This window comes from Tupaia chinensis, unplaced genomic scaffold (assembly GCF_000334495.1).
Source record: "Tupaia chinensis unplaced genomic scaffold, TupChi_1.0 Scaffold000086_1, whole genome shotgun sequence".
Lineage (NCBI taxonomy): Eukaryota > Metazoa > Chordata > Mammalia > Scandentia > Tupaiidae > Tupaia > Tupaia belangeri.
In genome coordinates this window covers 754,013-778,755 of record NW_006159548.1, presented here as the reverse complement: position 1 = coordinate 778,755, position 24,743 = coordinate 754,013, and the positions used below count along the sequence as shown (strand labels likewise).

General features: G+C 36.4%; 1 protein-coding gene across 1 annotated transcript; it reads left to right on the top strand.

Moving 5' to 3' along the window:
- Window positions 1-16,197: 16,197 nt before the first annotated feature.
- On the top strand, window positions 16,198-24,639 carry JCHAIN (joining chain of multimeric IgA and IgM). Its single transcript, XM_006142893.3, has 4 exons — window positions 16,198-16,372; window positions 19,453-19,579; window positions 21,819-21,899; window positions 23,677-24,639. Exons 1-4 carry the CDS (start codon window positions 16,309-16,311, stop codon window positions 23,885-23,887), a joined length of 483 nt encoding a protein of 160 aa, XP_006142955.1. The 5' UTR covers window positions 16,198-16,308; the 3' UTR covers window positions 23,888-24,639.
- The last annotated feature ends 104 nt before the right edge of the window (window positions 24,640-24,743 follow it).

Here is a 24,743-nt window from a genome sequence, read left to right as displayed (position 1 = left end):
AAGAATTTTGGGGTCAGCAGGTGGCATGGAGGTTAAGGCGCTGGACTCCCAGATGGTCAATGTGGTTTGAGTACTGTATCTGGCTAATTGAAAGTCACACTGGGTATGTGGATGTGCATGCTCAAAATTCCAGGAGGAGAATGGAGAAGAAGGGTTTACAGTGTGACCATCTCCCATGGGGGGGGGGAGCGGGGGGTAATTCGCCCTTTTCCTTTTTGTCTCTCTCTGATGAGTGCACATGCCCTATGGCAAAAACCTTTTAAAAAAAATATCTATCTAGAGGCAGAAGAGATGAGGCAAAAGCAGAGGTCAGAGAAATATGGAAGCATGAGAAAGACTTACTTTACTGTTACTGGCTTTGGTGATGAAGGGGACCACTAGCCACGGAATGCTGTCAGCCTCTAGAAACTGAGGACAACTTTTGTCTGACAGCCAGCAAGGAAAGAGAGACTTAATCCCTGCAAGGGACTGCATTCTGCCAACACCTCGAATAAACTTGGAAGAGGGTTCTTTCTAGAAAGAGAAACCCAGGCTGGCTGACATCTTGGCTTCCATATCTGGGAATTGGCCTAGACTTTGGATTTACAGAAATCTAAGAATCAATTTGTGTTATTTTAAGTCATTCAACTTTGGTGATCTGTTTTAACAGCACAGAAAAACTACTGATAGTATTGGCTTTTTCTCATTAGGTCCTGTCCCAGCCTAGATATTACCTCCTTAAAGAGGGCTTTCAAAGCATATCTTCTAACCCTACTCCCACATACTCTGTCACATCACTTTATTTCCTTCATAGCATTTTATCACAGTGTGATTCTCTCTTTCTTGCTTTGCTTTGCTTTGTTTTGCTTTGCTTTGCTTTGCTTTGCTTTGCTTTGCTTTGCTTTGCTTTTCTGTCTTCCCCACCAAAGTATCCTCTCTGGGAAGGCAAGCCTGGGTTCGTCATGGTCATGACTGTATCTTAGCACCAAGGGCACAACTTATCAGACACATATTAGTCAGCAATAGACTGTTTAAAAATAATTGCTTTGTTTAAAAATAATTGCTTTGTTTTAGATATTAGAGGGCATGTACACTTACCAGAGAGAAACAAGAGAGAAGGAGAGGGAGAAAGCGCCCCATGATGGGGTGTGGTCATGCCACAATTCTTCTCTGCCTAGAACACATTCCATATTTTTGCATGACTAGTTCCTTATCATCATTTAAGTTTTGAGTCAACTGTCATTGTCTCAGAGAACTTTCTCGGTTGCTAATCATCCTAACCAATCACCAGTCACTGTCTTATTACTCCATTTTATTTCTTTCCTAGTACTTACCATTGTTTTAAATTCTCAGTAGACTAAAAGCTTGCTCACTTCTTTTTCTAAGAACAAGTACAAAAATGCCTAAGGTATATTGGTTGAATGAAGGATGAATAGGGAACATTTTTGCAAGTTGAAATCTTCCTTTAAGTCCTTTAACAATATTGGTATCTTTTTTTTGATAGACTCCATATTGTCATGTGTCTTTTTAAAGTGTAGTATCTACAATTGATTCACATACAATAGGGAAATATTAACTGACTAGTATAGAACACAATAGAATTATAAGTGCCACTTAAGATGATACTATATCTTCTTTGGCAACTTTGTTAATACTGTTGGCTTCAATTAAGCATGCAAACAATTAAAATCCCCCTTTCATGAACAAGTGTTTCTGTAAAGTAACAACTTCCATACTTTTAACATTAAACAGTTTGTATTTGGGTAAGAGATTTAGCATAGGTTCCAAGGTTTTACTTTGTTAATTTCAGACCAATATTACCACCTTAGATTCTTCGTGAATCCAGATTCTGAAACCTGGCACATTATTTCTTTTAACTTAACAATATTCCAGGGACTATGTAATGGCTATGTCGCTGGACTCCCACGTAGTCGATCATGGTTCGCGTCCCGGACATGATGGCTTAAACTCATGCTGGGCGCATGTGCGTGCGTGCCCAAGATCCCGAGAGGAGAATGGAGGAGAAGGGATTGCGGCGTGGCCATCCCTCCTTGGGGGTGATTTCTTGCTTTCTGTCTCTCTGTCTCTCTCTGTCTGTCTGGCGAGCACACATGCCCTATAGCAAAAACCTCTCCAAAAAATACACCCTAATATTCCAAACCTAGTATATATGCCATCAGATACTCATTTAAGTTATTAAGATTTTCAGTGCTTGTAATTTTTTTTGAGAGATTTTTGCTGTTATCTGACACAGAGAGATAGAAAGACAAAGTGAGAAATCACCCCCAGGGTGGATGGCCATGCCACAATCCCTTCTTCAACATTCTCTCTAGATCTTGGGCATACGCGCACAGCGTGAGTTTCAAGTCACTGGGTCTGAGACTTGAATCGGGGTCGACTACATGAGAGTCCAGCAATGTAACCGCTACACCATCTGCTGGTCCCCAGTGCTTACTGTTTTTAAATTTTAGGCTCTGTGGTATACATGTAAAGTTTTGTCTGCACCAATACACTAATGAGCACATTTTGGGTATAGAAGTTAATTTCAAGTTTGCTCATATGCCTATACTATTACACATACTGAAATTCTCTATTTTATCCATAGGGTAGCATGAATGTTTAACACAAAAAATAAATCTCTCCTTTAGCTTCTATCTTTAATACCATGTAATTCCCCTCTTGAAGGTCTTCCCTAATGAAAGAAGATCCTTGATAGAAGCCTGGCATTTTGCCATTCAAACATTTAAAAAGCCTGATGATTTTTAAAATAGCTTTCTTGTCTTTCAGTCCAAGGTAAGACTTAAAATCTCTTGATTTTTTTTAAGTGGATTAAATTCTGTTTTCAGTGCAATAATTCATATTTCTCATTTGACCTTGAACTTTTTATAAAAAATAAGTTTTAGGACTAAATAGTATTACTGCACCAGTTCAAAAAAAAAATCAAGTCCACATTAAATCTCGAATTAAACATCAGACTGTAGATCCCAGGTAATCTAAAAATCTTATAAAACTCTCAGTAGATTAGGAATAGAAATAAACTTCTTCAAATTGATAAAAGGCATCCAAGAAAGCCTAACATACTTAAAAACTGAATTCCAGGGCTAGCCCCATAGTGCAATTGTTAAGGAAACCAGATCTCACTTAACAGACCCTGCTTGAGTCCCAGCCCCTGCAGTTGGAAAATGTGTGCTCAAAATTCTAACAGGAAGGAAGAATGAAGGAAAAGGATTGCAGTGTGACCAAGCCCCAATGGGGAGCCCCCCCGCCCCTTTGGTGAGTGCATGCAGTGAAAACAAAAAACAAAAACCCAAAAAACTCTGAGTTCTGAACATAGGAACTTTTAAACAACATTTGAAAGGTGATATAAAATGAACCGTACTAATTTAATCTGTATGATTTCATGAACTTGACATATGTGTACACCCAGGAATTCATTATCACTATCAATTTATTGAACATTCACATCATCCCCAAAGAATTAACCCTTTGTAATCTCTCCCTCCCTTTTCTCCCTGTCTCTGCCTTTCCAGGCAATCCACTCATCACTCAATGCTTTCTGTTGCTGTAGAAATGCAGTATTTTCTAGAAAAAAAATATATGTATATATAAAAGCATAAAACTCTACAGTATGCACTCTTCACTGTTTTTGGTCTGGCTTCTTTCACTGAGAACAGTTATTTTGAGATTCAACCATGTTATATCAGTAGTTTGTTTTAATTACTTATTTCTGAGAGATTTTTGCTGTAGAGCATATGTGCTTCCCAGAGAGACAGTGAGAGACAGAGAGACAGAAGTCAAGAAATCACCCCCTGGAGATGGTGGAGATGGCCATGCTGCAATCCCTTCTCCTCCATTCTCTTCTTGGGATTTTGGGCACACACATCTGGCGTGAAATTTAAGCCACCAACTCTGGGAGTTAAACCATGGTTGACTACATGGGAGTCCAGTGACATAACCATTACACCATCTACTGGCCCTCAGTTTGTTTATTTTTATTGCAGAATAATAGATGTACCACAATTTTTAAATCTAGTTCATGAGAAGATTTTTTTCCAGCTTTAAGCTATTACAAATAAAGCTACCACTTCTTCCATGTTTTCTCCCTCCCTATCTACCTCAAGTTATAAAAACTCAGGATATTTTCATTCTTACCTTGTGTAGCATGAGCATGTGTAAGTTTCTGTGTTTCTACCTGCCTACAATCAAAGGGGACACATCACACTCCCAGGAATACTTTCTCCAGACTTCACAGCTTGTGGTAGCTGTATGTGGAGTTTGCATTTTCTGCACTCAACAAGAAGTTAAAGACATAATGATGACAGTGATGATGATAAATATACTCATAAGTGTACTTACATAGCATTTGTTGTATGCTAAAATATATTTTACCTTCTTCACACGTATTAATGGTGATACTAATTCTCATAACAATCCTATGGTGTATGTATGTATTATTATTATTATTTTAAGAGGTTTTTGTCTTGGGGCACTTTCATTCACTAGGTAGAGAGAGACAGAGACAATGAGAAGGAAAGTGAGAAATCACCCCCTGGGGGGAATGACCACGCCACAGTCCCCAGTCCCTTCTCCATTCTACTCTTGGGATCTTGGGCAAGCATGCACATGCACCTGTTGTGTTTCAAGCCACTGGGTTCAGGACTTGAACCGTGGTTGGCCATGTGGGAATCCAGTGACATAACTGCTGTGCCACCTGGTGGCCCTGGTGGATGTCCTATTACTTTCCCCCATTTTACAGGTGGAGGAACTCAGATTGGTTACATGATTTGTCTAAGGTATGCCCAATGTCACACAGCTAGAGAGCTGTGCAATTAGGAGATAAACTCTATCTCTCAGGCTCAGAGTCCTTTCTCTGTTGGGTTGTCAGAAAAGTCATGATGCATTTTACATAGAAAAATAGAGAAGATATGTCATGACTTTTCCAACAACCCAATATTACGCTACATTGTTTTTCAGTTTCCCCTTCTTTCAGGGTCCCTGATCTTTTTGAGATTTACTTGAAATTCTCCCTTACCTGACTTTGGTGAGAGGAAAATGCCCCATCTTTCACTCTCCCAAGGGTAAAGGGGAGGTGGAGAAGTCTTTTATTACAAACACTAATATTTCCAAAAGGCAACAGCTCCTATGACCACACTCCCCTTTGCCCTCACTAGTCTTCTAAGACTGGAGTTGGGAATATGGGAGTGGTAGGGTGGTGTCTGATGGATGTAAAACATAATGATGACAGTGATGATAAAGATACTCATAAGTGTACTTACATAGCATTTGTTGTATGCTAAAATATATTTTACCTTCTTCATATGTATTAATAATGATACTAATTCTCGTAACAATCCTATGATGTATGTATGTATGTATGTATGTATTATTATTATTATTATTTTAAGAGGTTTTTATCTTGTTCTGTTGCTTTTATTAAATCTTTGAGGCAATATCTGACTTGTTTTTTAATTTGTTTGTCAGCTTTGAGCCTTCATAATCAATGCTGGGGCAAAGAAAGAGTCACTTTTTATTACAGAGGCTGTTGTAGTAGTCCTGGAAATAGGCTGAAGGCTTGAACTAGGCTGGTAGTAAAAATGGAAAGAATCAAACGGATTTGAGATATATTTTGGAGATAAAGCTAACAGGTCATGGTGATTGGATTGGTTATGGGGGAGAGGAAAAGAAAGCAATCTAAGGAGAATTTTGGCTTGAACAACTGGGTGATCAGGGTACCATTTACTGAAATGGGGAAGACTTGAGATTGGTATCAAAGTGTATTGTAGATTGGTCATTAAGAACACTGTTTTGTGGGGGACCAGCAGATGACATAATGGTTATATCACTGGACTACTTCCACCATGGTTCAATTCCTGGACATTACAGCTTATATTTCATGTATATGCATACCCAAAATCCCAAGAGGAGAGTGGAGAAGGGATGCGGTGATTTATTTCTTTCTGTCTCTCTGTCTCTCCAGTGAGCTCATGTGCCTGATAGCAAAACAAAAACAAAACACCACTGTTTTGTCTACACAACTTTTACATATTTGTTAGTCAAGTGGATATATCAGATAGAAAGTTGGATATAGCAGTTTGGAGCTCAATGGGCAAAGTTAAGGCTAGAGTTATTTATTTAAGAGTCCTCAGTATATCATATATTCAAAGCCATGAGATAAGATAAAATTAATTAGGAAGATGGTGGTAGAAAAGAGACCACTAAGGATTTAGCCTTGATACCTTCAATATTCAGAGGAAAATTCAGCAAGAGACCCAGAAGGAGTTACCAGTAAGACAGGAAGAAAACAAGGAGACCATCTTCTTTATGTGCCAAGAACATAACATCTGTCATGATTTTAGTATACAAAAATATAATAGGTTATGTCCAGAAGAGCTTGAGCCATACAAATATTATAGATGGTTTTCAAACAAATGCTAAAACCAGATTGTCAATTTTATAAGAAATTGAAACAAACTTTGACACTTAATAACCTTTAAGATCTTTTTCATCCAGGTAAGTTGACCACTGAAACTTTAGTACTTGACTCTTAATTATAAAAGTAGAAAAATTAGGCCTTCCTTGGGAAAGCATTTAGAACATGTGGTTAAGCTCTCAATCACTTAACTCATATGTAAAGATTTCTACTATTAACACTATTCACACTTTATATTTTTTAAGAGAAAAGAACAACTAAAATCAGAGAAGAGATGGCTTAAAAATTAAACTGGAGGGACCAGCAGATGACATAATGGTCATGTAGCTGGACTCCCACATAGTCAACTGTGGTTTGAGTCCTGGACCCAGCAACTTAAAACTCATACCAGGCACATGTGTATGTGTGTGCCCAAAATCTTGAGAGGAGAATGGAGGAAAAGGGATTGGGGTGTGGCCATCCCCCTAGTGGGCGATTTCTCACTTTCTGTCTCTCTCTGTCTCTCTGGTGAGTGCATGTGCTCTATAGCAAAAATTTCTTTCGAAAAAATAAATAAACTGGAATGTGTATGTACCATATTCTATGTGTAAACATATACATGGTTAATGCTAAAAAGAAACCTCAGCTAATTTGTTTTCACTGTCAACTTTTTGTAAATAGTTAATACTGCTCATAATTTTTTCCGCCCATAGGCATCTTGCCCATCAGTTTTCAAACATTACTGTACATCAGAATCAATGGGAGTACTTTTTGAAAAATGTACATTCCATGACCACATTTCTAGAAATTCTCACTGTAGCCAGGAAATTCATATATATTTTTAAATAATTATTTTTATTTAATTTTATTTATTATTATACTATTTTCCAGTTTGATCAGAGAGAGAGAGAGAGAGAGAAGGAGAAGGAGAGAGAGGGAAAGTGAGAAAGCAAACCACCAGGTCTGGAACGCGAACTGTGGTTGGCCAACTGAGAGTCCAGCGCCCTCAACCACCATGCCACCTGATGGTCCTGGAAATCCATATTTTAACTAGTACTCCAAGTGATTATATAGGCAAATGATTTCTAGAACATGTAAGCAACAAACTGGTCAAGGGTAGGTAACTCCGTTAGGTGAAAATTGTCATAGCTTATTTTTATTAAAATAATTTGGCTACATAATTTATAAAATAGAAATATAAAACCGCAAGATTGAAAGAATGGAAACATCAAATATAGGATCTTTATTTAGGTTAGTACTTACAAATGAAACAAACTTTGCTTTTATAAAAATGAAGCTTTTGTGGACCCTTTTATTTGTCCCTAGGGATTTATCCAACTTGCTTTCGGGAGGCAGTCTAGCTTTCCATTTATTTTAGAAGAAAAAAATGATTAAAAAAGCATCCAAACTTTTTTTTTAAAAGAATTATTTAGCTTTATTTATTTATTTATTTATTTATTTATTTAAATTTGACCAGAGAGGGACAGAGAGAAAGAAAAAGTGAGAAAGCAAGCCCGTTAGGATCAGGACTCAAACCGTGGTCAGTCATGTGGAAGTCTAGTGTCCTTAACCTTAACCTCCACACCACTGCTGGCCCTGGTATTCAGTAACTTTTAACAACTCTTTATTCTGGAGGAGTAGAATACATCAGTTATTAGAAACTACAGTTAGGGCTGAGGAGTCCTTAGAGTGCTCATTTATTTTGACATCCTGACCACAAAACAAAAACAAGAAAAACCCCAAAAAACAAAAAAATACTTTTTTTTCTATTGGACAAACCCATTCATGTGATTCCAATACATATGTATTTTTAAATTATACATTTTATGTTATTATTATTTTAATTTGACCAGAGAGAGACACAGAGAGAGAGAGGAAGATAAAGTGAGAAAGCAAGCTACCAGGTCTGGGACTTGAACCGCATTCAGCCATGTGGGAGTACAACACCTTAACAAACTACACTACCTGCCGGCCCCTCCAATATATTTTTCTTAAACTCAAGTAGTTTTTAAGTCTTGTTGATAGAGGAAATTAAAATGAGAATAAACTGACATAGTAATAGTAGATGTTTTAGTGCTTGGCACTTTATTCTTGATAGGCTTTTTAAAATAATTTTATTTATTTATTAATTTTATTATTTGTACAGTTAATCACTACACATGATTTAGATTGTAAAGAGACTTTACCCAGTGTGACACACACCTCAGTCCAGCCCAGTAGAGAACATTATGTATGTCCTCATCAACAAATAATAAACCATATCCACGTCCCACAAATGCTTCACCTCTCCATTTTTCCCCCCAAATTTCCTTTCCTATGTTCTTTCCCTCCCCCCCTCTTTTGTCCATACCAATTTTAATGCTCGTATGTCCTCCAGTCTTTCAGTCTTTGCCATAGAGTGCTGACAGTCAGTATATGTTAAGGGGAGACATACAGTGTCTCTCTTTCATAGCCTGACATGCTTCACTCAGCAACAGATCTTCCATATTCATCTGCTTTCTATCAAATTCCAGGGCCTCGTTGTTTTTTATGGCTGAGTATATGTGCCACACTTTTTCAATCCATTCATTCATTTGTGAACATTTGGGTTGGTTCCATGGTCTTAGCAATCATGAATAAGGTTGCAATGAATACAGATGTGCAAGCGCTTTTCCAGTTGAGCGTTCTCCTATCCTTTGGGTAGATACCCAGGAGCAGAATTGCTGGATCATATGGTAGTTCTATTTCAAGGTCTTTGAGGAACCTCCATATTGTTCTCCACAGTGGCTGGACCAATTTACAATCCCACCAACAGAGTAGGACTGTTCCCATTTCACCGCATCCCTTCCAGCACTTATCTTTTTTTTTTTTTTAAATCTTTGCCATTCTGACTGAGATTAGGTGGTATCTCATTGTGGTTTTGATTTGCATCTCCCTTATGATGAGGGATGTTGAACATTTCTTCATATGCTTTTTGGCTGTTTGTATGTCTTCCTTAGACAGTAGTTTATTCAGGTCATTTTCCATCTTCTAATTGGGTTAATTTTTTTTTTTTTTTCTGGGTAAGCTGTTTGAGTTCCTGTGTATTCTGGTCATCAGTCCCTTTTCTGAGGCACAGTTAACAAAAATTTTCTCACATTCCAAGGGTTGTTGATTCACACTAGTGATGGTATCCTTTGCTGGGCAGAAATTTCTTAATTTGATGTAATCCCACTTGTCTTTTTTTTGGGATTATAGTCTGTGCTTTGGGAGTCTTACTTAAGAAGACTTAGCCTACCCCAGTGTCTCCCAGAGTTTCCCCAGTGTTTTCCACCAGTAGTTTTATTGTTTGTGGTCTTAAGTTTAGATCTTTAATCCACTTTGAGTTGATTTTTGTTAATGGTGACAGATAGTAGTTCACATTCATCTTTGTGCAGGTGGATTCCCAGTACTTCCAGCACCATTTGCTAAAGAGGTTTTCCTTTTCCCACTGGATTGGCAGGTACCCTTTGTCAAAGATGAGTTGGCTGTATGTTTTGGGATTTATTTCTGGGGTCTCTACTCTGTTCCATTGGTCCTCATGTCCGTTTTTGTGCCAGTACCATGCTGTTTTGATGATCACAGTTTTGTATTATATTTTGGGGTCAGTAAGTGAGATGCCCCCTACTCCACTCTTAATGCACAGAATGGCTTTGGCAATACGGGGTCTTTTATGATTCCAGACAAATTCTATGGTTGTCTTTTTTAGATCTGTGAAGAATATCTCTTGTAATTTTATAGGGATTGATTCAATATATAGATTAATTTGGGTATGATTGCCATTTTGATTATATTAATTCTATCAAGCCTGGAACATGGGATGTCCTTCCACTTTTTTCTATCCTTTTTGATTTACTTTTTAAGGTTTTCATAGTTTTCCTTATAGAAGTCTTTGACTTCCCTGATTAGTTTTATTCCTAAGTATCTTATACTTCTTGTGGCTATGGTAAATGGGATTATTTCCTCAGTTCTGTCTCTGTCTGCTTGTTGTTTGTATATAGAAATGCGATAGATTTTTCTAAGTTAATTTTGTATCCTGCACTTTACCATATGCATTTATTACTTCAAGGAGTTTTTTGTGGATACTATTGGGTCTTCTATGTAAACAATCATGTCATCTGCAAACAGAGATAATTTCAGTTCTTCTTTCGTTATTGGAATGCCTTTTATTTCCTTCTCTTGTCTGATCGCATTGGGTAGGACATCTAGTACTATATTGAATGGGAGTGGAAAAAGTGGACAGCCTTGTCTTGTACCAGTTTTTAGTGGAAAAGCTTTAAGTTTTTCCCCATTCAGTATGATGTTAGCTATAGGTTTTTCATAGATGGCTTTTATTATGCTGAGAAATGATCCTTCTATGCCAATTTTACTGAGTGTCTTAACCATGAAAGTTGTATTTTGTTGAATGCTTTTTCTTCATCAATTGAAATGATCGTATGGCTTTTATATTTCTGTTAACATGGTGTATTACATTTATGCTATGGCATATGCTGAAGCACCCTTGCATCCCTGAAATAAAGCCTACCTGGTTGTGATGAATAACCTCTTTTATATGCTATTGAATACGGTTAGCAAGTATCTTGTTGAGAATTTTTGCATCTATACTCATTAGAGATACAGTACTGTAGTTTTCCTTTTTTGGTTGTATCCTTATGTGTTTTGGGAATGAGCGTAATGGAGGCTTCATAGAATGAATTTGGAAGGGTTCCTTCCTTTTGGATCTCTAGAAACAGTGTGAGTAGGATGGGAGTTACCTCTTCTTTAAAAGTTTTGTAAAATTCAGCAGTGAAGCCATCGGGACCTGGACTTTTCTTTGTTGGGAGATTATTACTGATTCAACCTCATTGCTTGTTTTAGGTCTATTCAAGCTTTCAATGTCCTCTTGAGTCAATCGTAGTTGATTATATGTCTCCAGGAATTTGTCCATCTCATCCAGGTTTTCTTGTTTGTTGGCGTATAGTCGCTCATAGTATTTGCTAATGATGTTTTGTGTTTCTGTTATGTCAGTTGTGATGTTGCCTGATTCATTGTGAATTTGATATATCTGGTTCCTTTCTTTCTTCTTAATTAGTCTAGCTGATAGTGTGTCAATCTTGTTTATCTTTTCAAAGAACCTGCTTTTGTTTTCATTTATTTTTCTATTTCATTTATTTCTTCTCAAATCGTTATTATTTCTTTTCTCCTGGCATTTTTTGGCTTTTTTTGTTGTTGTTTTTCCAGTTCCCTGAGGCATGATGTTAGGTTGTCCTTTTGCCACCTTTCCATCTTTTTCTTGTGTGCACTAATTGCTATGAACTTCCCTCTTATGACTGCAAAAGCAGTCATAAGAAACTGTGTACTCTTTATCATTTGTTTCCATGAATCTTTTGATTTCAGTCTTAATCTCTTCAGTAGTCATGAAGTCATTCAGAAGTAGGTTATTTAGTTTCCATGTATTTGTGCATTTTTGAGTTTTTTTCCCAAGATTAAAATCAAGTTTAATTCCATTGTGGTCAGTGAAGATGCTGGATGTAGTTTCTATGCTTTTGAATCTGTAAAGGCTGGTTTTGTGCCCTATCATATGGTCAATCTTCGAGAAAATGCCATGCGGGCTGAGAAAAATGTATATTTTGTGTTTTTTGGGTGGAAAGTTCTATAGATGTCTATCAAGTCCATCTGACTTATGCTGTCATTTATGTCCTGGATCTTTTTGCTTATCTTTTATCTTGTTGACCTTTCTAAAAGAGATAATGGGGTGTTGAGATCTCCAACAATTATTGTGTTATAGTCTATCTCTCCTTTTAGATCTCACAGTCTTTCATTTACATATTTGGGTACTCCTAAATTTGGTGCATAGATATTTATAAGCATTATATCTTCTTGATAAATTAGCCCTTTTACTACTATGTAATGCCCTTCTTTGTCTCCTCTTATGGTTTTTGTCATAAAGCTTATTTTATCCAAAATCAGTATAGTGAGTAGCAACTCCAGCTCTTTTCTGGTTTCCATGTTCATGAAATATCTTTTTCCAGCCCTTCACTTTTAGACTATGCATGTCTTTATCCATGAGATGGGTTTCTTGTAGGCAGCAGATGGAATGTTTCTGACTTTTAATCCATTCAGTCAGCCTATGTCTCTTGATAAGAGAATTTAATACATTAACATTCAATGTTGTTATCAACATTTCTGGACTTGTCCCTAAAATTAAGTTGGCCATATTCTTGGTTGTTTTTTATTCTCCTGTTGTTGTCTGTCTCTTTAGTTTTCTTGGTATAGTACTCCTTTCAGAATTTCTTGATGAGCTGGTCTGGAATTGGTAAATTCTATCAGGTTTTGTTTTTCTGAGAACGTTTCTATTGTCTTTTCCCATATGAAGGATAATCTTGCCGGGTATACTATTCTTGGTTGAAATTGTTTTTCATTTAACACTTTGAATGTATTTCCCCGTTCTTTCCTTGCTTGCACTGTATCCCACGAGAGATCCGGTGTTAGCCTAATGGGATAGCCTTTGTAGGTGATTTGACATTTTTCTCTTGCCAATCTTAGTATCTTGTCTTTGTCTGGTGTTTTGGTCAATTTAGCTATAATGTGCCATGGAGAGGATCTTCTTGGATTGATTCTACCTGGGGTTCTTTGTATTTCTTGGGTTTGGATGTTTGAATGCCTCTCTGGACTTGAAAAGTTTTCTTCCAGGATTTTGTGGAATAGATTATCCATGCCCTTCTTAGATTCTTCACCTTTTGGGATCCCAATTATTCAGATATTTGGGCATTTCATAGTATCTAGTATTTCTTGTATATGATGCTCAAGTTTTTTGGCTGTTTTCTGAGTTTGTTTTTTTTTTTTTTGAGGTTTTTGCTATAGGGCGCGTGCGCTCGCCAGACAGACAGAGAGAGACATAGAGACAGAAAGCGAGAAATCACCCCCCAGAGGGAATGGTCACGCCGCAATCCCTTCTCCTCCATTCTCCTCTCGGGATCTTGGGCATGCACGCACACGCACCCGGCGTGAGTTTTAAGCCACCAGGTCCGGGACGCGAACCGCGGTCTACTATGTGGGAGTCCAGTGACATAGCCATTACGCTAACTGCTGGTTCCCTGTTTTCTGAGTATTTTTGATATTTTTTTTCTAAGTTAGAAGTTTTGTCTTCTATTTCCAAAATTTGATCTTCTGCATGGTCTAATCTGCTTTTAATACTTTTGAGGAAGGTTTTAATTTCCTGTATTATAGCCTTCATATCTAACAGTTCTGTTTGGTTCTTTTTTATAGTGTCCAATTCTTCTTTCATGTCATGAAAGGACTTCCTCATCTCTTGGAGCTCAATGTCTCTTTTCTCTTGCATCTCATAGAATTTTGTTACCATAAATATTCTAAATTCTTTCTTTGACATTTCGATAATATCCTTTAGTTCCCTACCTGGAGACAAGTTACAGTGTTCCCTTGCTGGAGATATATTACTCTATTCTCTCATCCTTGAGGCTTTTTTCTGATTCTTAGTCATTTGATAATGTATTCACTTTTTCTTAACTTGTTAGAGAAGGATTATGAAACTGTGAGCCTGTGTGTTTCCTTACTGCAAAATAATTCAGTGCTATTTTCTCCCTTCTTCTGTGTTCTCCAGTGCGAAAAAACAGGAGTTTTGTAATTGGATTTATAACGGGAATTTTACTATTTTTGCAACCAGTACAGTGAGGTACAAAGAATTCCCTAAAGCAATGTTCAGAACTTATCTACTATGCATCTAGTAATCTCTAGTCAGTGGGTAAGGGCTTAGCAGTAAAACAGGAGTGTAAAAGAAAAAGTATAGGAAAAAGAGGGAGAGAAAGCAATGAAAAAGGAGGAAAGTACTAAAAGAAAAAGAGGAAAAAATTAAAAATTACGTTGCAGAAAATGAAATTGGGTTAAAAATGGAAAACAGTGCTTGCCATACCAAGGCCCAACCAGACAGAGGTGGAGGACCCTGGAGGCTTTCTATCCTAGATGAAGAAAGAGGTCAGTTAACATGAGAAAGGCACAAAAAAGGCAAAAAGCTATTTTTTTTTTTTTTAAGGAAGAGAAAAAAGTTAGAAGAGACAGAGCAGAACAAGAGGGAGACTTGTGTACCTGACTGGCACTGGGGTATGCGGGGGATCCCTGGCTGGGGGTGGGGGTAGTACTTTGCAGCCCTGAAGCTGAATGCCCAGAGGCTTGACCCAGACAGAGGCGGAGGACCCTGGAGGCTTTCTCTCTTGACTGGCACTGGGGTCTGCGGGGGAGCCCTGGCTCGGGGAGTACTTTGCAGCCCTGAAGCTGAACCCAGAGGTCTGACCCAGATAGAGGTGGAGAACCCAGGAGGCTTTCTATCCTGACTGGCACTGGGGTCTTTGGGGGAGCCCTGGTTGGGGCAGTACTTTGCCACCCTGAAGCTGAACCCAGAGGCCAGACCCAGAGAGAGGTGGGGGACCCAGGAGGCTTTCTGTCCTGACTGGCACTGGGGTCTTGAGGGGAGCCCTGGCTGGGGGAGTACTTTGCAGCCCTGAAGCTGAACCCAGAGCTCTTGATAGACTTTCAATACATGTTCTTGAAGGAGTTTAATTATATGCTAGCCTTTAAATTCTGAAAATTTCTACTTCTGTGTATGAAATCTACTTGCCTTCTTATGATTCTTTATTACCTCTTAAAATTCTAAGAGGTCTTTCAAAAATTAAAGCTGAGGACCAGAAATAACACAGATTTGTTGTGATTAAATATAAATATTACTAACATAGTCTTGGAATCTGCCCTGCCTAAGAAATAGGACATTCTAACACATTGGGATAGAGTTGGGGGGGAGGTCCCCTGTTCAAAAGCTCAGGGTTTTGTTTGTTTTGTTTTTTCTTCCCTGAGTGTTACTACTAATTAAGTAAAAAAAAAACTTAACTTAAAATATTGCAGTACTACAGTTTTCTGTTGAGGCATCTCATGTGTTTATGGTTCTCTCTCTCTCTATTTTTTTTTTTGAAGAGATTTTTTTGCTATAGGGCGCGTGCACTTGCCAGACAGACAAAGACAGAGAGATAGAAAGCGAGAAATCACCCCCCAGGGGGGATAGCCACGCCGCAATCCCTTCTCCTCCATTCTCCCCTTGGGATCTTGGGCACACATGCACACGCACCCCGTGTGAGTTTTAAGTCACCGGGTCCGGGACTTGAACCGCAGTCGACTACGTGGGAGTCCAGTGACATAGCCATTATGCTAACTGCTGGTCCCATGTTTTATGGTTCTAAAAGGCATTGCTAGATGAGCAAACATAAGTCTGCCTTAATGCTATTAAATTAACATGTGGCAACTGATTTATCAGTTGTGTATCAGTTTAGAATTCCAGTTCCTTGTTTGAATTTATAAAATAACTGAAAGAAATCAGAATATGAACATATATATTTAAATCTGGTCTCAGTTCATTATGGATTAGTAAAAAATTGACATAATATTAATGGAACGTTACAGTGCTTTAATTTCTTTTTCCTTCTGTTCCTTTATTCCTTCTCCCCTTCCTTTCCCTTCATTTATTATTCCAGGCAGAACAAATGTCAGATATTTGATTTGATGACTAATATAAATATATCTAGGCAATAAAGTTGAAAATCCCTATTTAAACATTCTTAATAGACTTCTTCATTGAAATTAGTATTCATTTTCTAGTTTATACCTTTTATAGTGTAAACGCAAAATAAACATGATTATATCACATCATGACTTTTGGGCAATGCTTTGGTAGAAAATCCTTAAATATGAATCATCCATTTCTTGTCAGTGCAGTACTTAAAGTTCAGAATTCGACCGCAGTTGTGATTGTTTTTAGTTGGTCAGCTGCCTGAAGTGTTATTTTAAGAAAGCAGAAGCACCATCATTTGCACACTTCTGATAGATCATACACCTTAACCTTGAGTTTGTGGCTCTAGTTTTTCAAAAGAAGTGAGGTCAAGATGAAGAACCATTTGCTTTTCTGGGGAGTCCTGGTCTTTTTTGTTAAGGCTGTTCTTGTAACAGGTAGGTGATAATTAGAATATTAGCTCAGATAAAAGAAAAAAAATATATCACAATTCTGTTTTTCCAAATAAACATGTTTACTCTTTGGGATGTTAATCAGTTGCTGTTTTATAGAATGTTATCATCTTAATATTTGCAGTGATCTTTACATAGACAAGACTCAGTGTGATTCTTTTTATTCTTTTTTCCTCTTTTCTCTGTTGTTTGCCTACCACAATCTAGGGAATAAGAAAATAGATCTTTCTGAATAACTGTAGGTAGTCATATGAATGTCCATATCAGATCTAAACAGTAATTAATCCTCCCCTTGAGTCTCTTAAATTAGTATACTGGAGAAATGAAGTAAGTAATTACTGTAAGTACAATATAGAATGCATTGAGATTTTATTTCCCCATAGAGACTGGTATTAGTTCCTACAGTTTCCTTGGATCTGAGCCCATGTATTATTATGACCCTTTAACAGTGTTTAATGTTATACAGGTTTCTTTTAACTCAGTGGTTCAATTTTAATGTTGTTTATTGACCTTTCAAGCAACTGTAGAAAAGAATATATTCTGAATATAAAAGTATGGTATTAAATAATGTGAATTCAGAAGGGCACATGAATTAAAAGTTATATAATTGGCTGGATTGTTTTTAACACTGAGTGAGTGTTGTTTTTATTCCAACAAAGCACAACAAAAATATAATTAAGAATAGTCATTTTAAAATACTCCTAATACTTAGTATTAGGAGTATTTTAATTTAATATGTTAATATTTAATTTTAAATATTAGTAATATTTAAAAAAAACAGTATAAACCATCTGTAATTTATGTATATTTGTTTATAAGTATAAATATATGTTTATAAACATGTTTGTATGCTATAAAGATATATATGTAAAGCATATATGTATTATATATACATATTGCTAGCTACTATATGAAATAGCTATCATTTATTAAATGCTATGTTCTAGGCATTATGCTAAGTGCTTTTATATAGTATTTCATTCAGTTCTCACAATAACCTTATGAGGATAGGCACTATTATTTTCCCATATAATTAAGCCACTGAGACTTAGAGAAATGAAATAACTTATCCATGATCATATAGCAAACAAATAGTAAGTAGAACCCAGGTAATCTGATTGTCCAGCCTACACTTCTGCTATCCTATTCTGCCTGTGTATAGGAATCACCTTTTAGTAAACTCATTATGGTCATATCTAGCATGTATTGTTAAGTCTTTTTTCTTAACAACATTTTTTCTTATTTGTTTTAATTGAATTAAATTAATTTTAACATGTTTATTTAGCACTTACTATATCTCCGATGAATTAGAATAAAGTAAGGTATAGTTCCTTTTAACAGGTTTATTAGGAAAAATACTGTCTATTGGTGAGAAAGAATGATAAAATCTATGTCTTGATGAATTGAAAGTATTTTTATGTTCTCTGGTAGATCTACTAGGCTGGCTAATATTTTAATATAAGTAATGATAGTTTCTTCCTAGGTTTCTGGCAAAGAAATAAATTATAGGTCAGAATAGAATATAGACATTTTCTGTTTAAAATTTTATAATCAAATCACTTATTTGACTATTTATATTTTTGATCAAGCTTTCTATGCTCACTTATATTTCATTGGGAAAGACATTTAAGAGTCATGGATACAGAAGCAGAGCATACCATTTTAGTCATTTTACTCTTCTAAGAATGTTCATATGAGTTCTGTCTTTACTTGAATTGACTCCATAATGTTTCTTCAATACTGTACAAACTTGTGTCAGGATTTTTACCAAGAGCTTGTCAATCATGAGATGATAATACGTTTTACTTCAAACAATTTTAAGTACAATAACAATTTTTTTCTGAGAGATTTTTGCTATAGGGAGGTGGAGAGATTGTAGCATGGTTGTTCCCCATGAGGGGGTACATTCTGACTTTCTTTCTCCCTTTCTTTTGCTCTGTCTCTCTGTGGTAAGTACACATGCCCTAGAGCAAAAAACTAAAAAAAAAAGAAGTCACAAAATAGAGTTATCTTGAGGAAAAACATACCTATTCTTAGTGCTATTTCAATTCAAGCAAACATAGATTTTTTTTTAAAAGTACAAATGAGAGTTCAAGGATATGATATTTCAAATTTGGTTTGTAAAGATTAATACTGATTTTTGTTTGCTTTTGAATGAATTGCTTTGGTGTGGGTAAAATTCAATCTAGGTTTTTCTTTTCTCTCTCACATTGATATTTGGCACTGGTTTATTTTTTCTACAAGACTACATCATTCAGAGACCTGTGCCTTTATTTGAAACATTAAATGAAAATCAGAATTCTTCCCTTCCCTTCCCTTTTCTTTCTTTTCTTTTTTCCAATGAGAGAAAGAGAAGGAAAGAGGGTTTTAAAAACAGGTTCTTCCAGTGTTTTCACCCTCTTGTCCTAGCCTCCAGTTAGGTAGGATTATAGGCACATCCTGTTTAAATTGGTCCCAAGTTGAACCTGAGCTTCCCATAAGGTTCCAGCATCACACAGTGGTGCCCTGCAGCTTGTGCCATGGTGGCTGGGCTAGAAAGATCAGAATTCTGTCAACCCACATTCCCATAGACTGACCCAAAGGAAAAAAAGAGAAAATTATCTCCAGAGTACATTTTCTTTTCTTTCATTTTGGGAGAAGTTTTTGCTATAGGGCGCATGCAATCGCCAGATAGACAGAGAGAGACAGAAAGCGAGAAATCACCCCCCAGGGGGGATGGCCACACCGCAGTCCCTTCTCCTCCATTCTCCTCTCGGGATCTTGGACGCACATGCACCTGGCGTGAGTTTTAAGCCACCGGGTCCGGGACTCAAACTGCGGTTGACTATGGGAGTCCGGCGACAGCCATTACGCTAACTGCTGGTCCCTAGAGTACATTTGAATTTTCTTTATTTTTTTAATGAGATTCCAACTGAGCTATTTTGATTAGGAAAAAACAAATGAAGAGAGCTGAGACTGATCAACTGTAAACCTTTGTTTTTCTACAAACATGAAAGATAAATTAATACCAAATATATAAATAGGCTTTTGTTTTCCTTTCTTCTTCATATGTTTTACTTTTGAAGCCCAAGATGAAGACAAAGGTACTGTCCTTGTTGACAACAAATGTAAATGTGCCCAGGTTACTTCCAGAATCATCCCTTCTCCAGAAGATCCTAATCAGGACATTGTGGAGCGAAACATCCGAATAATGTATGTGACATTTCCTATTTCCTTTGTTTTCTGTCTAAGCAGAGAGAGTTCTCATATTAAGCATTGTTTGAATGTAGTACCTTTATTCCTCTTTTTAATGTATAGCACCTTATGTAAAGTTGAATATTGTTAAGGAGTTTGAGGCAATTGTGTAGAAGTTGGGAGCAGGAACAAAGGTTTCTTGACCATCTAAACCTACCTAATTGGCTAGATCACTTTATTAGCAAGGGTTCTGATCTAGTCATCAACTAGATGGAGTTATTTCAGTTTGACTAAGAACTTTCAGTTACTCTTGTTCAGTTCAAACTGAAACTTGAAATAACACTAAAAGCCCTATTTTATGCCTTATATGGACTACTAAGTATTTTTACACTGTACTCTTCTGCCTGCATAAAGATAAAGCAGACTGATCACATTAATTTAATTCGGTCTTCACTATAAATGTTGAAGTGTCTATCTTATGTTTAGATCTCCAGGGGGAGATTTTTAAATTGCCCTCTATGATTCTTTAATTCATCTTCTTTTTTTTTTTTTGCTATAGGGCGCGTGCGCTCGCCAGACAGAGACAGAGAGACAGAAGGCGAGAAATCACCCCCAGCAGGGATGGCCACGCTGCAATCCCTTCTCCTCCATTCTCCCCTCGGGATCTTGGGCACGCACCCACACGCACCCGGTGTGAGTTTTAAGCCACTGGGTTCATTCGGGACATGAACCGCGGTCGACTACATGGGAATTCAGCAACATAGCCATTACGCTAACTGCTGGTCCCTAATTCATCTTCTTTTATAAAATGATTTTTTTTATGATATTATATTGTTTACCAAAGTCAGATAATTCAGTTACTTAATGTTACTTTGCCTGATGTATATTAATCTTTCTTTATCTTACTTCTGGACCTATGTTATCACTGCTGTGTTGTTATGGCATCAACCAGTTCTTCATTTACTAAAATGATGTGCCTTTAGGAAAGTTATTTAACTAATTTGAGATTGTTTTGTAAATTGTAAAAAGGAATAATTGTATATCTATGAATATATGCACATATATTACAGCATTGTGAAGATTAAATGTAATAATTTATTAAATAACAATTGTTTGGCTCACAGTAGACCTTCATAAATGTTTATTCTCTTGTCTTTCTAATGTTTAAGGGCTTTTTTGATACTACTAGAGGTTTGCAATCTAATAAAGAATAGATACATTCATTCATTCAATAAATAAATATTTATTTAGTAAATGCCAAATATTGAGGGTTGGTACTAGGGATACAACAGTTTATATAAACGCAGACCATGTTGTCAAAGAATTTACAGTTTCATCTGGAACTTTAAACAATTAAAAAGGTAATTACAATATTGTATAAGAAAAGCTGTGATATGAGTAGGCATAGGATGTTATAGGAGAATCGAGGAGGTGCACCCAGTCTAATCCTGGGGAATTGTGGTGGGGAGGGAGGAAGCAGTGGGAGACAGGAAACAGTGTTTGGAGTAAGTGATGGAATGGATAATGGCTGTTAGCTGAGTAGAACCTAACTGAGTAAATGTGTGTAGGAGGCATGGGACGGCTGATAGATTATTCTAGGAAAAGGAAACAGAGTTACTGTGAGCATTATCTTAGATCATGCATCATGCTTAGCATAGTACCAGGCATACTTAAGTACTTAGTAGTTTATGTTAGAATTGTTACTGTTTTTGTTAAGACCTACAGATGAGAAAAGCATGGTAAGTTTGTATAACATATTCCATATGCCGTGCATCTAGCTAGGCACTGGGAATAAATTAATGTTTTTGCCTTAAGGAATTTATGTAGCCTATGGAAGCAACCACTATATACATAAGCAATTATGATAATGGCATATGTTATAATAAATATATGTGAGCTTTAACGAGAGTACAGATGAAGAAATTTAGTGAGAGATGAGGATGGGATCAAGATAATTATCACAGATTAAAACTTGAATTGATTTCTGAAAAGCAGGGATTTGCCAAGTAAACAAATATGGTAGACACAAAAGTTGCTATGACATTTATTTTGGATAGGCAGTACTTAAAATTTAGCAAATTACTATAAAATTCTGATTAATAGTATTACTAAAGAATGATTATATAATAGAATACTGAAGATAATGATCAATATTGTGCTAATGAAATAATAAATATATTCTAGCAGTATATCTATTACCAAAAGATAATAATCTGTGTTTCATTATTTTGCTTCATTTTCTTTCTTATTTTTCTAGTGTTCCTCTGGGCAACAGGGAGAATATCTCTGATCCCACCTCACCATTGAGAACTAAATTTGTGTATCATTTGTCTGACCTGTAAGACATTTTTGTTCATACTAATATAGATGTGGAAATTAATAACTTTTAATTAACATTGTTAGTAAGAATGTTTTTGAAAATATGTTGGGGTATAAACATTTGTAAATATAATCTGAATTTTGGAATACACTAATTCCTGTGTTAATTATTAGGTATCATAGATTCATGAACTTTGTCACAGATAAAAACTAGAATCAATTTATTCTTTTTAAAAAATCGTCCAAGTTATTTCTGCTTGCCAGAGCGAGAGAGAGAAAGGGCAAAAGACCCTCACCTTCATGGGGTGTGATCATGCTGCAATCACTTCTCCTCCATTTCTCCATCCTGTCAGGATTTGAGGCACATATGCACATGTGCCCAGCATGTTTTCAAGCCATTGGGACTAGGATTCCAACCCCAGTTGACCACATGGGAACCAGTTCTCTTTACCACTAGGCTAGGGATCTGGTCAGCTATATATTTATTCTAAAGAAATTATTGCCTTTCACACAGGGAAGGTCAATTTATCCTAATAGCTCGCTAAGTGGATTTCATCTTAGAAACATGCAGATCTTTGTTTGGAAACCTTAGAATCCAATAACAATTTTTTTTTTTTGAGAGGTTTTTGCTATAGGGTGGGCGCTCGCCACACAGAGACAGAGAGAGATCGAGAAATCACGCCCCCAGGGGGGATGGCCACGCCGCAATCCCTTCTCCTTCATTCTCCTCTTGGGATCTTGGGCACGCACGCACACACGCCTGGCGTGAGTTTAAGCCACTGGGTCCTGGACGCGAACCACGGTTAACTACATGCAAGTCCAGCGACATAGCCATTATGCTAACTGCTGGTCCTACCAGTAACAATTTTTGAAGAATGAAAGCCTGTCATTTGTGGCAACTGGATACTATTTTTTTTTTCTTTTTTTGGAGAGGTTTTCGCTATAGGGCACGTGCGCTTGCCAGACAGAGAGAGACAGAGAGACAGAAAGCGCGAAATCGCCCCCCAGGGGGGATGGCCACACCGGCAACTGGATACTATTAAGCTAAAGAAATAAGCCAGGCACAGAGAGACAAATATCTCATGATCTTACGAATTTGTGATCTGTAAAAAGTTGATCTTATAGAAATAGAGGCTAGAATGGTGGTTACTAGAGGCTGGAAATGATGGGGGTGCAGGGGATGGGGATAGTTATAGTTAGGAAGAACAAGTTCTAGTGTTCTATTGTGTGATATGATGACTGTAATTATACCATGTTGTATATTTCAAAATGCCTGTAGAAAAGGGTTTTACATAGTCTCACCACAAAGAAATAATAAATGAGATAATGAATGTCTTAATAATCCTAATGTAATCACTTCATATTGTATACATATATCACATGTAACCTTATAAATGTGTGAAATTATTACATGTCAATTTAGAAATAGAAAAAATTCAGTTTAAAACAATTCTTTCTTTTCTCTGTAAATAACTTGTTTAAACAAATATCTGGTTGGGAATAAACCTAACATAGATGTTGCTGTATGGTTTAGACAAAATAATCACATTATCCATTATTAAACTGCTTACTTTCAACTAATTTTTATATATTAAAAATTGGAAAAATATCATAGATTATTATATATTGTAGGGCTGCTTAGGTCTCAAAGGAACCAGCCTTTGTTAGTTGTTGAGTTGAAGTTGCGAGAACTAATTCATTTAGATAGACATGTGTAGGCATTGAGATTTTGAAACAGCATTTGATGGGGATTATCATTTGATGGGGATTATCTAATGCATGTATTTATTTTTCAGCTGTAAAAAATGTGATCTTACGGAAGTGGAGCTGGATAATCAGATAGTTACTGCTACCCAGAGCAATATCTGTGATGAAGACAGTGCCACAGAGACCTGTTACACTTATGATAGAAATAAGTGCTACACAACTATGGTCCCACTTATATTTGGTGGTAAGACCAAAATGGTGCAAACAGCTTTGACCCCGGATTCCTGCTATCCTGACTAGCCATCACTGACTGTATAGTCTTTATCTTGAATGGCTCTCCATTTTAATTCAGAAAGTTAATGTGTATGCTACCAGTGAATTTGAAATCAAGATTTCTTTTTTTGGATGATGAAAAATGATCTTTTCCCTCCAAATAATTGAAATAGTAACATCATTATCTTCATTAGGTAATTACTTCTCAAATATATGTTCATATTCTGCTATCCATCAGTTATGCTTGCCTGAAGGGGTGGTATGTTTCCTTAAGAATAAAGTTTCTAACATTTAAAAATACAGGGAGTGGGAGAAAGTAAAACTCAAATAATTAAAAAAAAAAAGTAAAAATTTGGAGGCATAATTAAATGTTGCCTTTTAAAATTTTTTGGCTTTGCCTTGGAGAGCCAGAGCTTTTGCGTTCTATACTATTTCCTTTTTAAAAGTTTCACTGTGTAGAGAAAATATATTTGTAAACATAAATCAATTATAGGTCTTCATTAGGAAGATAATAATTGAAAAACATGTTTGGAACCATTTATAAAAATAATTTAACTTAAAGGGATATAACTAAATACATAATTTAAAACTATGTTTTGACATAACACAGATTTGAAAGCAGAAGATGGATATTTTTCTTTTTTGATAAAATTATTTTTGGTCAGTTTAGTATAAGAAATTCCCACTGGAAATCATTTATATTGTAACTAATGAAATATGTATTCCAAAATATGTATTCTCTATCACAGTTTGAACAATTAAATAGATTCCTAAGCATATATCTGTGTGTAATAATTTACTGGAAAAAGTTTGCTCCCGTTAACTTTCTCATATGTAAGTTAAATGTAATTTGTTATTGACAAATAGTTTTGTAAATATGATA